General features: G+C 57.3%; 4 protein-coding genes across 4 annotated transcripts; 2 read left to right on the top strand and 2 right to left on the bottom strand.

Moving 5' to 3' along the window:
- Positions 1-728: 728 nt before the first annotated feature.
- EX895_005182 (uncharacterized protein) lies at positions 729-2,915 on the top strand (the record flags this gene model as incomplete). The annotated part of the gene is made up of 1 exon (XM_029885776.1): positions 729-2,915. One exon carries the CDS (start codon positions 729-731, stop codon positions 2,913-2,915), a length of 2,187 nt encoding a protein of 728 aa, XP_029737628.1.
- Positions 2,916-3,572: 657 nt separating this feature from the next.
- EX895_005181 (uncharacterized protein) lies at positions 3,573-8,120 on the bottom strand (the record flags this gene model as incomplete). The annotated part of the gene is made up of 1 exon (XM_029885775.1): positions 3,573-8,120. The coding sequence occupies one exon, from the start codon at positions 8,118-8,120 to the stop codon at positions 3,573-3,575; it is 4,548 nt and encodes a 1,515-aa protein (XP_029737627.1).
- Positions 8,121-10,177: 2,057 nt separating this feature from the next.
- On the bottom strand, positions 10,178-12,376 carry EX895_005180 (uncharacterized protein; the record flags this gene model as incomplete). Its single annotated transcript, XM_029885774.1, has 1 exon — positions 10,178-12,376. The coding sequence occupies one exon, from the start codon at positions 12,374-12,376 to the stop codon at positions 10,178-10,180; it is 2,199 nt and encodes a 732-aa protein (XP_029737626.1).
- A 454-nt stretch (positions 12,377-12,830) lies between these two features.
- On the top strand, positions 12,831-13,685 carry EX895_005179 (uncharacterized protein; the record flags this gene model as incomplete). The annotated part of the gene is made up of 1 exon (XM_029885773.1): positions 12,831-13,685. One exon carries the CDS (start codon positions 12,831-12,833, stop codon positions 13,683-13,685), a length of 855 nt encoding a protein of 284 aa, XP_029737625.1.
- Between the last annotated feature and the right edge of the window lie 325 nt (positions 13,686-14,010).

Genomic DNA, 14,010 nt, shown 5'->3' with positions numbered 1-14,010 from the left:
GTTTTCTACCTACGGAAAGATCCAAAGATTCTCTGCTGTATGAGCGTGTGTGGACATGGCGTCCACTCGACAGCTCATCGTGATTGATTCAACGAGTGCGGAATGTGGTATCAAGGTCCAGTCAATGGTGAATCTGCCTCGTGAGGATGAGGACAGGCAAGAGACAAGATCTGTACACACAGTCGATCCAATCAATGTCTGCAGTGAGCTCGCTAAGCACCATGCCGAGTCGGCGTACGCCGGAAGTTGGCGATAGTACTTGCAGAGGAGCTTGACGATTCCCCGGACACCAAGTCGACTCGTACTCAAAGTGGAAGGAAGGACGAAAGGAAGGGAGCTCCTTCGAGAAGGAAGGCGTCTCAGGGTCCAAGCGCAACATCAAAGCTTCTGCCGGCCGAAACGGGTTTGATTGGAAATGCCGAGCTTGAAAGAGCGCGCTTTTTTGTTGCTCTCTCACTCTCACTCCACACGGCCCCAGAAGAGCGACGGCGGCACAGTCACAGTCAATTCGAGTTACCGCTTTGCCGGAGGCCGGCTCAGTCTCTTTCCCAGAGATCACACTGGCACACTCGACCCCGCACTTGAACAGCCATTTCACATTTCTCTATCGCCACACGCTTTTCCTCTTTTGATCCTTGACAACCATCACATCACACTCTGATCCTCGAGTTTGTGGTCGAAAGGAAGCATTTGCCACCGCCACCACCACAACTTCACTCTCCGTCAAGATGGCATTTCAATCCATGCTCAACGGAGCCGAATGCTCCACTTCCAACAATGGCCTCGCCCAGATGCTCAAACATACACAGCAGGACCGCTCCATCCAACATGGCGATCGCACTTTTGCCGGTCAACCTCAGATGGGTCCAGCAGGTATGCGCCAGCAACATCAAGTCGGTCCCAACTCGGACGCCGAGGCCTTCTTCCGTCAGCAGCAGGGCGCAAACATGCCAGCGGGCGCCGCTTCCTCCGCTTTCGATCTTCAAGCGATGCGCAACGAGCTCAACAACTCGGCCCCCTCATTCCAACGCCCCAACGCCGGCGCTGCCTGGGCTAACCAGATGCCACGAACAGGCACTCCTTCCAGCGCAGACATGGAGGCCGCCTTTGCGAGGGGCGGCGCGCCTGCCAGATCCATGCAGCCACCCCCAGGCTCCTCCGCCTGGGCTCAGCAGTTCGGATCGTCCCAACATCAGCAGCCGGCCGCTATGCACCAGATGCACGGTAGCGGCGATGCAGGTGGTTCTTCAGGTGCCGCCTACGCGTCTCGACCCATGATGGGCTCCTATGGCGGCATGGGTATGGGCATGGGTATGGGAATCGGCGGAATGGGTATGATGGGCAGCATGGGCTCGATGCAACATCAACAGCCACAACAAGCACAGTCTTCCCAGACTCGATTCACCGAACTCGACGATGCCAAGTGGGAGGAACAGTTCAAGAAGCTCGACGCTGAACACGCCCAGGTCGAATCCAAGGGCAAGGGCAAAGCAAAGGACGAGTCCGAGGCCGATCTCCTCCCCTCAGAAGCCGAGCAAGCTGAGTCGATCCGACGCGAGCTCGACGCCATCGAGCAAGAACTCACCGCCGATGGACAAGAAGCCAACTCGCGCTTCGAGGATCTTTGGCGTTCCATGAATTCCCGCAACGGCATCCCACCCTCGTCGGCCGACGCCGAGTTGGCCAAGTGGGAGGAAGAGCTGCTCAAGTCACGAACCGATGACGATGACAGCGAGCTCTTTGGCTATTCGCATCCCTCGGGTGGCCTCGGTGGCGGCAGGGCGGGTCTCGAAGAGATGGGCGCGCTCGACGGCACTGAAGAGGCGCTGCTCGATGGCTTTGGCGTCGTGGGTCCCGATGGCTACCCACGCTTGGGTCAGTACCGCACGAGCCAACAGAATCCCTTCCAGACGCACCCGGACCCACTCTCCGAGGGCTTGCGTCTGCTAGGCAGCGGCGGCAACCTGTCCGATGCGGCTCTCCTCTTCGAAGCTGCCACACAGCGCGAGACCCAAGGTGGTACCGGAGGCGAGATCGAGCGCGGCGAAGTGGACCGATCGCGTCGTGAACGATCCGAAGCCTGGCGTAGGCTGGGCGAGTGTCAGGCCATGAACGAAAAGGAAGCCCAGGCGATCCGTGCGCTCGAAGAGGCCATCAAGATTGACGAGAACAATCTCGAGGCCTACATGTCGCTCGCCATCTCGTACACCAACGAAGGCTACGACACGGCGGCTCACCAAACGCTCGAGCGCTACATTACGCGTGCCTATCCCAACATCAAGGCGGCTCCGTTGCCAGCCGAGATCTCGGGCGACAAGGATCCCATTGAGGGCACACAGGGTAATCCGTGGGCAAGTCTCAACCGCGTCACCGACCTCTTCCTGCAAGCTGCCAGGCAGGGCAACAGTGCCGGTCAGATTGACCCCGAGGTACAGGTGGGTCTCGGTGTGCTGTTCTACACCCAATCCGCCTACGAGCAGGCGCAAGACTGCTTCAATACCGCCCTCAGCGCTCGGCCCAACGACTTTTTGCTGTGGAACCGTCTCGGTGCCACCCTAGCCAACGGCGGTAAGCCGGAGGAGGCCATCGCGGCCTACCACAAGGCGTTGGAGCTTCGTCCTACGTTTACACGTGCGATCTACAACTTGTCAGTTTCATGTCTCAATCTGGGCGCGCATCACGAAGCGGCGGAGCACCTGTTGGCGGCGCTGAGCCTGCAGCAGACGCACACGCTGCCAGATGTGCCGGAGGGCGAGCAGCCGGCACCCACGCCCTTGTCGGAAGCGGGCGAGAGCCACAATCTGTGGTCGACGCTGAGGAGGATCTTTTTGGTCATGGACCGCATGGACTTGGCGCAGAAGGCTCATGTCGGGTCTAGTTTGGAGCAGTTCCGCGGGGAAGGGTTTGAGTTTTGAGGTGCAGGTGGCAAGCCGAGGTGAGGTGAGGCGAGAGGTAGAAGGAGGGAGAACTTGAACAATAGACCACATTGCCTATATCGTCGAGTGTGCTTTGCGAGGTGTGTGTGGGTGTGGGTGTGGGTGTTGTGCGGAGATGCGTCTGAGCGGGGCAAGGAAGCGTGCGAGCTGGTGGCTGGGCGGGCGGGTGCTAAGTTACCTTGACTTCTCGAGCTAACGTAACGTTAGATCTGGTAGGGATGGCGAGAGGAGAGCTTGGACCGACGAGAGTGCGCGGTTAAGGCGAAGGTCGCGCGGTTGCGTTCGCAGGCGGAGAGAGCCGTGCAAGCATGCCGCTGCTGCCGTCGCCTACCGCTGCCACTGCCACTGCCACTGCCACTGCGGCTGCGGCTGCGGCTGAGTGGAGAAGAGTTGCATCGTTCGCGTCACTCGTGGCTGCTTCTCTTGCTTGTCTGCAGTCCCGACTCAGCTCGGACCACCCGCACCCAGAGCACGCTAAAAGAAGTCAATCCGGGGGGCCGTACACAATCGCATTAAGATACAAAGCATACTACAGTACTTCGACAAGAGTCTTGGCTGATCCTTCCATTTTAAGTTAAAGTTATCCTGCACATCCGCAGCAGGTCCTCCGCAGCAGATGTTGAGTCTACACCCCGGTCAAGCCTGCACACTCCCCACCTGGCCCTTCTCCGCCCCGCCCACCTCGGCCTTGTTCTGCTCTCCCTGCTCCTGCTCCTTCTCCTGCTCCTCCTGCTCGCCCTTCTCGCGCTTCTCCCGCTCCAGCCTCTCCAACAGCAGCTTCCTCCGCCTAATGTCCTCCGCCTTGGCATTCTTGTACCCCTTCAAGCGAGCCATCTTGTGCTCCTCGGTCTCCTCTCCCGTCATGATCGCACCGGACGGCGCGGTGCGACTGCGCTCACCCAGCCCGTTGGCCACCTCCTCACCGTCAGCCGTCGTGTCGTTGGTATCCCGATTCAGCGTCACCATCTCCTTCAGCGACGCAGCCATCGACGTGGGCAGCACGTTGAACGTCGACATGGACGGCAGCAGCGACCTGCCCGTCTTGGTGGGTGACTCGATCTCATCCGTCTCCGCCTCCGCCTCTTCAGCGGACGGCGACTCGACGATGGTGGACGTCGAGCGGTGCGGCCCCGCTTCCTGCGCAGGCGACAGAGGCGACCGCGCGGACGTCGATACGGGCGACGACGGCAGCGTGGACGCGCGGTGCGGGTGGCGCTCACTGCTCGCCTGCCTGCCGTGTGACGAGAAGCGCGTGAGCGGGTTGGTGCGCGAGGCGGTGGTCTCCGAGGGCGAGGTCGGGTGCGAACTCGCCTCGCGTTCCAGCCGCCGCTGCGTCCGCCGGTTGGCCAGCGAGATGTTCTTGTACAAAAACTCGATCGCAATCGCAACGCCGTCTTCGGAGCGGATCTTCTCGCCCACACCCTGTGCCTTTTCCACCATCAGACGGTCCGACGCCGCACTCTTGAGCGCATCCGTCAGATCGCTGACGCTGAGACTATTGACTCGCGCACCAGCACCCAGCTTCTGCACCCTGTTGGCCCAGAAGAACTGATCACCAAAGAACGGCTTGATTAGCGTCACCAAACCGGCGCGCAGCGAGGCGCCCGTAGTACCAGCGCCTCCGTGGTGCATGGCAATGTCGATCTGGGGGAACAGCCAGTCGTGCGGCACCGAGTCGACGACAAAGACGTCGTCGGGAATCTCGAGCTCGTGATCGGCGTCGTGGTCGTGCTCTTCCTCCGTTTCTTCGCCCTCGGTGTGAGAGGCCAACGAACTCTTGCGCTGCATGTGCGGCTTGTCGTCGTGCTTGGGATGCTTCTTCTTCTTCGGCTTGGACCCACCGCGGCCACTCCACCCTTTAGCAACAATAGCACGTACATCCGCCGCGTGCACTGCCTTCATGATATTGGCCGAGACCTCTTCGGCGTTGTCAATGGTAATCGAGCCGAAGCCGATGTAGGCGATCTTCTTGCCGTCTTTCTTGGCGCGCTCCAAGAAATCAGACATCTCCTTGGGCGGCGACCAGTCGTTGTCCGGATTGTCAAGGAACCAGTAACCCGAGATCTTAACACGGTCACCCCAATCGTTGGGCATCGGAACCACCGCAGGCGAAAAGTTGTAGATGAAGGGGACCGAGTCTGCATCCAGCTTGGACAAGTCGGTCGGTCCAATGCCAACCATGTGCTTGCGCCAACGGTTGATCTGACCGCTGGTCGCCACCCACATGATCTGATCGAAAAGCGTGTATGACGACGAGTTGTACGACGCACCCATCTCGATCGAAGGGACGCTGAATGCCTGCGGATACGCCGAGGTCTTGGTCCACGGCATGGTGAAGGCACGGAAGTAAGGAATGCCCAATCCCTCGGCGACGTGAATGCCCGCCATCGTCGAAGGAGATTCGATGAGCAGCTCAGCACCCTGACACTCTTCCCAGCACTCTCGCAGCAGCTCGTCGAGCCACACACGGAACTTGCCGATGCTCTCCTTGAAAAAGGCAGGCGAGAAGATGCGGTGCTCAACACTGAGCTTCATCAAGGCGGCCGGGTCACCACCAACGCCACGATATTCGATGCCGTGGCCTTCAACCCAGCCGCGGTACTCGGGATGCGAGACAATCACGGGAGTGTGACCGTGCAGCTTGAGCGCCTTGCAGAGCGCAATGTACGGCTGCACATCACCGCGCGAGCCGATGGTAAGACAGTAGATGCGCATGGGCGAGACGCGAATCGCATTGCGCATCGCGTTGGAATCCATGTTGACCACTTTGGGCATGTAGGAGAGCATCTCGGGCTCAAACACCGGCACCTCGCTCAAGGTATCGCGGAAAAGCACACTGGGGGGAGCTTTGGCTGCTCCGGCACCAGCACTCGCCTCAACCTTTGTCGCGTCACTGGTGTCACTGGCCGTGTTGACACTCGCACGTTCGACGTCGTGCTTCTGCTTCTGCTTGGCGTCGATCAACTTCTTGAGAGTAGAAAGCACGCGGTCGCGGTTATCCTTGGAGGTGAAATCGAAAATCATGTCCGGGTGTGCCGTGATGTGGACGACGAGACCAAAGTGGTGCCAGAGCATGGTGCGGTACGTGTCGACGCCTTGAAGGTCGGTGAGCGGCACCTTGATCTTGAGATCGCGACCAACGGCTCTGCGCCAGAAGAGCAGATAGTCGAGTCCGATCGCCAGGGTTCCGTGGGTGTGCAGGGTGCGCACGAGCTCGGCTTTAACGATGTGGAGTTGCTCGGGATGATCAGGAAGACCAAAGGCATGGCAAAATCTGTCGGCGAGCGTCTCTTCCTGGTCGTCGGACGAGTTATTATCCTCTATAGTCGCGTCTTCGGGCTCAGCCTCACTCTCGAGGTCTAGGAGGGGAGCCGGTACCGCTTGCAAGGTCTGCTTGTAGCCGGCGGAGCGGTGGAAGGACTGCGGCACCTTGATAGCTTCGCGAACAAGATCAATGAAAGCAACGCGGTTGCGCGTGACCGCAAAGGCGACTTGCGCCGTATGGCATTTGAAGCCAGGATTTTTGGGGCAATCTCGAAAGACGTCCCCACTGGACCAGCTGTGATCCAACAGGTGGCGTTCGGAACGCTCGCGATGCTCTTGGATGATGTGTGCCGCCTCGGACTCGTTGACTGCGCCTATGAGAACGTCGATGTGCATGACTTTGGCGACTGACATGAAGTCAGTCGAGTCCAAGCCAATGATGCGCTCAAGGGGAATGCTGATGCGGACCTTTTCGGACGTGTTTCGGGCGTGGAAAGCGGCGGCCTCGAGCTCCTTGCGCCAATCGAGAGCGGCTTCCTGTGTCTTGAACTCAATCGAGCTGTACGCGAGACCCTCGACGAAGCGGATGACGTTGGGATGAGCCCAGTCGACGGGGAGGACGGAGTATAGGTTGGAGAGACGAGCCGACATCAGGGGCTTATAGAGTTTGTTGCTGGCAGCGTAGGCGTTGAACGAATCCTTTCGCAGCTCCATCCAAACTCTGCGCTTGGAGCGCAACTTGCCGGGTCTGTGCAGTACGGCAGGACCGGATTTGAGAACAGGGTTCTCGACATTGGGGTCGTGAGGCGCCCGGATCTGAGCCGATTCTTTGCTGCTGCCGGTGTGGGTGTCGTCCTCGGGGGCACTGCGTGCGGCGCTGGGGATGTAGGCGAGGAAGCAGATGCGTCGGTTGGTGAGGAAGAGGCTCCCCTTGATGAGAACGGTCTTCATGAGAACACCGCTGTGATCAATGAGGAGCGTTTCGGGTACGTTCGGACGACTTAGGGACGCGCACTCGCCGAACTCTTCGATGATGGCCTTCATCTTCTCCTCTGCCGAGACTTGGGCAGGTGCATGGGTGCGAACGCTGTCGCCCGGGCGAGCGCCGTCCAAGGAGCCAGAGCGACGATGCTCGGCCTCGCTCTTCGTGCGCTCGAGCTCCTCGACATGTTTCTGGATCACAGCAGCATCACGCTTCGTGTCGTTCTGGATCAGGCCATCGCCGTGCTCTTCTTCTGCTTCTTCTCCTTCTTCTGCTGCTTCTTCTTCTGCTTCTTCTTCTTCTTCCTCGTCGTCGTCATCCGAAAGATGCTGCAGAGTCTCAAGCTGGGCATCGTTCAGCAGCTCTGCAGCACCTTGTTGGTCGTGACTGGTGAGGTGGTCGTCGTTGCCGATCGAGTAAGGGCTTTTCATTTCTTGTTCGGTAGGAGGAGGGTTGATACCGATCTTGGAACGGATCTTTGCGTCAAACTTCTTGAGGGTTCTGCCAAACTTGGATCTAGGACGGGCAGACTCGTGCTGGTCCGAAGCCTCGGCCTCGTTGCGCGACTGCTTCCAGGCAGCTGCATCCTTGGACGACTCGTCGACTGCGACAGGCGCTAGCTTTGGTTGCGAATCGGCGGCAGGAGCAGCAGGAGCAGCGACTAGGTCGTCGTGTTCGTGGTGATCCTCGGTCCTGGATTGAGTATCCTTGCGGGACATGAGAGCAGCCCCGTTGAGCAGGCCAGCAAGACCATGACGGTCTTGGGGGTGATGGGGCTGCTCAGCGGAACTGTTCTCGGAATTATCCTGGTTGGAAGCTTCGCCGAAGGGATCTGCACGCTCGCTTTCGCTGCTTTTGACCTGCTCGACCGTGGATCCGAAGCTGTCATGCACGTTGGTCACGCTAGCGCGCGAGCCGAACAAGGGGCGGAGGCCCATGGTTATCGGAAGAAGGGGCGAGGCCGGGCACAGGTGCGACTAGCAAGTGGAGGCACGGCTCGAGTTGTTGCAGCGAGCGAGCTATAGCCAGCTTGGCGCGGATGCTGTGGGAAGCAGAAGCTTTGCGGCTGCAATCTATGGCGCTGGTGGCGATGGCAGTGACGGCGGTGATGATGGTGGCGAGGGAATAAGCTGAGCACAGACAGGCCGAGCTGTTAATGAAGGGGAACAATTCAGCGAAGCAACGAGGAAAAGAAAGCAAATGAATTGGGCGCGATGATGCACCAACGACGAATGGAGCTGGTCACGGCTCCCCCGCTGTCGCTTATCTGCAGTTGGATGCAGCCCAAACAAAACTCAGCCTGCGTGGCCGACAGCAATTTCTCAGTCAAGATGACATCTGGAATCCGATTTTGCTTGGATCGCTCGCGTAGCAAAGCGGGCAAGTCGATCCGGAATTTAAGGTTGCTTTTTTTGGGACAGTCAGTCGGTCTTCTTCACTTACTAGCTCGCTCGCTCGCTCAGCTCTTAGTACACTGCACGATGGGACCAAGCATTCGGTCGGTCGGAACCAGTTCAACCCTCCTCTCTGCAAGAATCAAGACCTATCATCACACACGCACCCCCTACCTACCTGCCAGTTTTGCTGATCGTCTCCTCTTCTCGACTTGGCTTGATGTAATACGGATGACGAGCCTGAAGTTGCGTAGTGATGCAGCGGCCTTTGCAAAAGAGAGTGAGTGAGTGAGCGGCATCATCCTCATCATCCTCATCATCCTCATCATCAACCTCAGGAACAAGACTACCGCCGCCGGAATGAAGCCTAGATTCGTCACGGTTAGGCAGATCCGGCAAGATCCTTGATTTTCGACCGCAGGGTCCTCCGCCGGACTCGTGTCCGAGGGCTGCGCGTGAGTTTCACGCGCCTCTTGGCAGTCTCCCTCTGACGCACGTCTACGTCGCTTTGAAATTGCTGACATGGTCCGAGCCTCTCTCTCTCAGCTTACAGCTGACAGCTGACAAAAATCCACGAATTACACCTTGTTGCAGCAGTCAAACTGCACGTCCTCCCACCAAGGTTACCATATGCCAAAAGAAACCGCGATCTAAATCTAGCCTTTGATGATTCCTTCTGCTTGCTAACAACTGTCCGTCCGCTACGACTCCTGTTATCGCAAACCAAAGCTGCCTCCAACCAGCTCAACATACGAGTATTCATGTACACATTAGCAGAATTACCAAACATAACAGCGTCCGAATTAGTTTAGTGGCTATGACGGCGCCTTGTCAGTGTTCTCCGCGCAGAAAACGGCGCAGACCCGGGTTCAATTCCCGGATTCGGAGATATTTCCTGCTTCCTTTTTTCCCGGTCAGCCCGAGGGCGGTCCGCCTTTTCGTCCTTAGCTTTTTGCTTCAGCTGCAGCTTGAGAACAGGAACAGCAGTTTGGAAGAAGTCTGTCCGGAAATGTGGAAAAGGCCTTCGTCGGTCCAACTTGATCCAGTTGACGACCGTCGTTCACACGTGAGAACACTCCGGTAATCCTCGGACGTTGCCTTCTCTGTCGCCGCACACTAGCATGCGAAATCACCTTCCTGCGGCCCCTTTATCACCTCTTCGCTCGCCCTTGTTTCTCTCTACTTCGTCCTGATAGCTGAAGACGGTAGCTCCAAAAGGTAAGAGAGACGGACCATCAACGGCTTGAAAGGGGGAACAGGAAGGGGAAAAAAAGTTTAGAGAAATCTCCGAATCCGGGAATTGAACCCGGGTCTGCGCCGTATTATCCGCGCGGAGAACTGCTTGTTACATCCCAAAGATGACAAGGCGCCGTCATAGCCACTAAACTAATTCGGACACGATTGATGCTACCATTGCCAACCCTTGCATATATATACCACCTCCTTGACTTATACAGATCTCACTGAACGTTTTGGCGGCAATCCGACCACGTCTTGGAGCGGCTGCGATACACGTAGGTGGCATGCTGAGCGGGTCATTTCTGATGATGGTTAAAATACAATGTAAAGAGTCAAAGAAGGTCGGGCGTGATGGAGCGGCCTTATCCGAGCTGCTGCCAGGCCAAAAAATCCATCTCCTGGTCTTCGGGTTCCAAGTGCAGTGGAATCCCATTCTCGTCGAGCAACAAAGCGAATCCAGGCCTTGCATCGGCGAATCCGTTTCCGTTTCCGTTCCAGATTCCGTTTGCGCCTGGTTCTCCGTGCTGATGCTGATGCTGTTGCTGTTGCTGCTGAGGCGCCTGGTCACCGAGCAAGCCATCAAACAGACGATGATAGCACTCGTAGCCAGGCACATTGAAATGCTGGTACGGATTCTGCGACGAGATAGGCTTGCCGCATAGGTAACAGTAGTGGGTCTGGCACGATTTGCACGTCATGTGGTTGCAGCCGTACGACTTCTCGATGGCGATGCCGCAGGTGGGACAGGGCGTCGTGTAGTCGGACAACCACTGCTGGGTCTGCTGCTCTTCTTCGTACTTGCGCACCATGGTTTCGAGCGTCTTGCGGCCAAACTTTTGCTCCATCAGCGCGCGATCCGGTGACAAGGGCGAGAGCGAGAGGTAGCGTCGGATCAGCTCGGATTGGAACGAGACGGGGCACGAGGTGGGACCGTGCCAGGACCGCGAACACCAGGCACAGAACGCGAATCCGCACGAAAGACACTCGCGGAAGCGTTCCCAGTGGCCCGAGTTCTCGTCAGACGAGAGACGCACTACGGGCGCTTGACATCCTGAACGAGGACAGTATGAGACTGACGGATCCGCCTCGATCTTGGCTTTCACCGTGAGCTGGTCGAGCCGGGCCAGGAGAGACGCCCCCAAGATCGAATCGAGTTCCGATCGTGTCACTAGACCAACAACTGGTTTGTCTTGCTCGTCGACTGCCGCATTGCAGTCCTGAGAATCGGAAGACTTGGCATTACGCCGCTGTGTCTTGGTCAACGAAGGGATGAGGTTGCCTTCTTGGTCGACCAGATTCTGCTTCTCCCTCTCGCTCCACAGAGTGACGCATTCTGGGTCGGGACATCGCTTTGCTTGACGATGGAAACCGTCGTCGACCAAGCTAGAGAGGTAGCCAGAGAGGCACTCTGAGCAAAAGACGTGGCCACAACCGGTGAGCCTGGTGCATGCTCTGCCTTTGCGCGTCTCGAGACAGATGGCGCAGTCGAACGATGAGGCGTCAAAAGTAGTACGACTGCAGAGTCGTGAATGTGCCAAGAGCTGAGCTGCCAGCAGTGGTTGGGCTTCTGGTGAAGAGAGATGCTCTTCAAAGCGCAAACTCGCTTCCTTCGACTCGGAGGCTGCGTCTGGATGTTGGAGGAACGGTGGAGCATCGTCGACAGATGGCTGTTCTTCGAGGAGGGAGATCCACATGCTTTCTGACAGGTAGGTGGCCCAGATGTAGAGCACTTCCAGACCAGTCAGCTCGCGATACTGATCCTCGAGCTTTTGCAGAATCCAGAAGTGGGACTGGTTTCCGGAGGCTGAAATAGTTGGTAGCCACGGCGCTGACAGGCTTTCGACAATGGGTGCTTGTTCGGCAGGATAAGTCGGCGGAAGACGGACCCGCAGCACCAGAGGCGCGAGATGAGCTAGAGGTGGGATCTGCCTGGTGCCTTGCGGCCGTGGAGGTGTCAGGTGAGAGGGAGACATCGTCTCATTCTGAGCATTATTCTCGCGGCCATCTGCAGAGCCAAGCCTGACACTTTGCAAAGCATCCGGCAAGCTTGTTACTGTGGAATCGGCTCTATTTGATGGACCAGACGATGACCTGTGCTGTGAGTCGCGTTCAGTTCTGCAGGCAGCAGGCTTGCCGGGTCGGAAGGCTCGGGCAGCTGCATTGAGGTGACCAGACTTGCGTTCACCGTTGCACTCGCCATTTCTCGCGGATCGACGCCTGTTACTCTTTTGAGAAGGCTGGCCTGATTGTTGCTGCGATACTGGTGATTCTGAGACTTTTAGAGTGTGATTCGTGCCGGACACGTGTGCTGAGGTGCTATTGAGACCGTAGGCATATGTATCGACTGTGATCCGCGTCGGCCTAGGCAACGTGACGGGGACACAGAATTCGAGCACTGGCTCTGGCTCCCTCTGTATCAGGTTCACTCTAGCTTCAGAAGGCCTCGGTTGCGTCTGCAGATCAGCGCCGCCAACGTCTGGAGCCGCAAAGATGGACTCGAGTGCCACGATCTCGTCCTCTTGTCGTAGGCGGCATTCATCGAGGACGGCTTGCGCGACCATCTTGGGACGGCCGGCAGGAGGTTATGTTATGTAGTCGTCGAGCGAGCGCTTGAGCGCCGGCAGTTCTGCTTCATCTGCAAATGAGAATCGGGCGTGTTGAGGTGTGATGCTGCTGAATGGTGGAGACGATGGAAGAATGGCGGAAGATAAATTCATCCTGCTCGTTGCCACTAAATTCTGAAGTTCGACTGCATGGCTGAGCTCACTTTGATTGCCGAACAGCATCGTCAGGAGCAGTAGCAGCACAGCAGTCAAATTGTGTGAGGTGGAGGTGAATCCTTTCGACTCGGTTCGGAATTCGCGACGACAAAGGAGGGTCCAATGATTTTTGGGTCGAGCAAGAAGAACTCACAATTCTTGCGACTGTCGAACTCGTCTCAAAGTCGCTTCGTCAGGTCACTCCTCGCACCAGTCCATCTCCCGACAGAAGCAGTAAACATCGGCATCACCAAGCATGGTGCGATTCAAGACACGCTGGCTGCTTCTAGCCATCGACGACAAACCGCTCGCCACCTCGTCACCCTTTCCCTTGCCGTTTCTCCCGGAAGACGACGACGACAACGACTCGTCAGCACACCCGAATTCATCCACATCGGTCCTTTCCGCTGCGCAGCGCACGTCTCCTTCCACCGGAGCGGTGGTCACGCTGACACCTCAACACATCACACGACTACTACGCGCCTCGCTGGTTTACAACTTTGGAGATGTTGCCGCTGGCGCGTATGGCGGTGTGCTGACGTGCAAGTACTACAGCATGCATACAGGTACGGCCATCGTAAGGTGCTCGCGCGATGCGGCGCGGTTGGTCTGGGCCAGTGCGACGATGATCTCGAGTCCGATCGAGGTGTCAGCTGATGATGGAAGCGTGAGCGCAAGCGCGAGAGCGCCATCGCTGAGGATCCGCGTGATTCACTGCGGAGGAACCATCAAAAAGGTGCAAAACAAAGCGATCGAGTTGGATAGGAAGCTGATCATGCGTCTCAGAGCAAAGCAAAAGAGACTGGCGGCAGTCGGCTCGAAAGTGCACCCTCCCATAGGAGACGTCAAATCTGCCACACCCGCGCTGGAAGACAGCGCTACAATTGTACCGGTTGTTCCGATTGCGCCTGTCGATGACGACGAAGACCTTGGCGAAGCACTCGATCCTCAATTTTCGGCCACGGAAGCTCCTGTAGCCTCGATAGCAGCACCAGCAACAACACAACCAAATCAACTCACCACTTTCAAGTCTAACGAAAGCAATGTCGATCCAGAAACACAAGCCCTCCTGATACAGTCGCGAAGGCAAATCAGCTCCATTTCCATGTAATCGACTCACTCTTTTCTCCGTCGAGCACTCCCCACTTTTCTGTACAACGCAATATACCCTGCCCACTCTCTCCTGTGCAAAAAGCATCATCTCTCCAGCTTTTGGACCTACATCTGAATCTGTGCATACAGCTACGGTAAGGATACTGGCACCGAGCAAGAGTATCGAGGCTCCAAAAGGAGAACGGCAAGAAAAAAGAAGAGTTTTTCAATTCTCCGAATCCGGGAATTGAACCCGGGTCTGCGCCGTTTTTCTGCGCGGAGAACACTGACAAGGCGCCGTCATAGCCACTAAACTAATTCGGACACGATTGTGTAGGAATGGG

This window comes from Sporisorium graminicola, chromosome SGRAM_6 (assembly GCF_005498985.1).
Source record: "Sporisorium graminicola strain CBS 10092 chromosome SGRAM_6, whole genome shotgun sequence".
Taxonomy (NCBI): domain Eukaryota; kingdom Fungi; phylum Basidiomycota; class Ustilaginomycetes; order Ustilaginales; family Ustilaginaceae; genus Sporisorium; species Sporisorium graminicola.
This window is presented reverse-complemented; position numbering and strand designations above follow the sequence as displayed.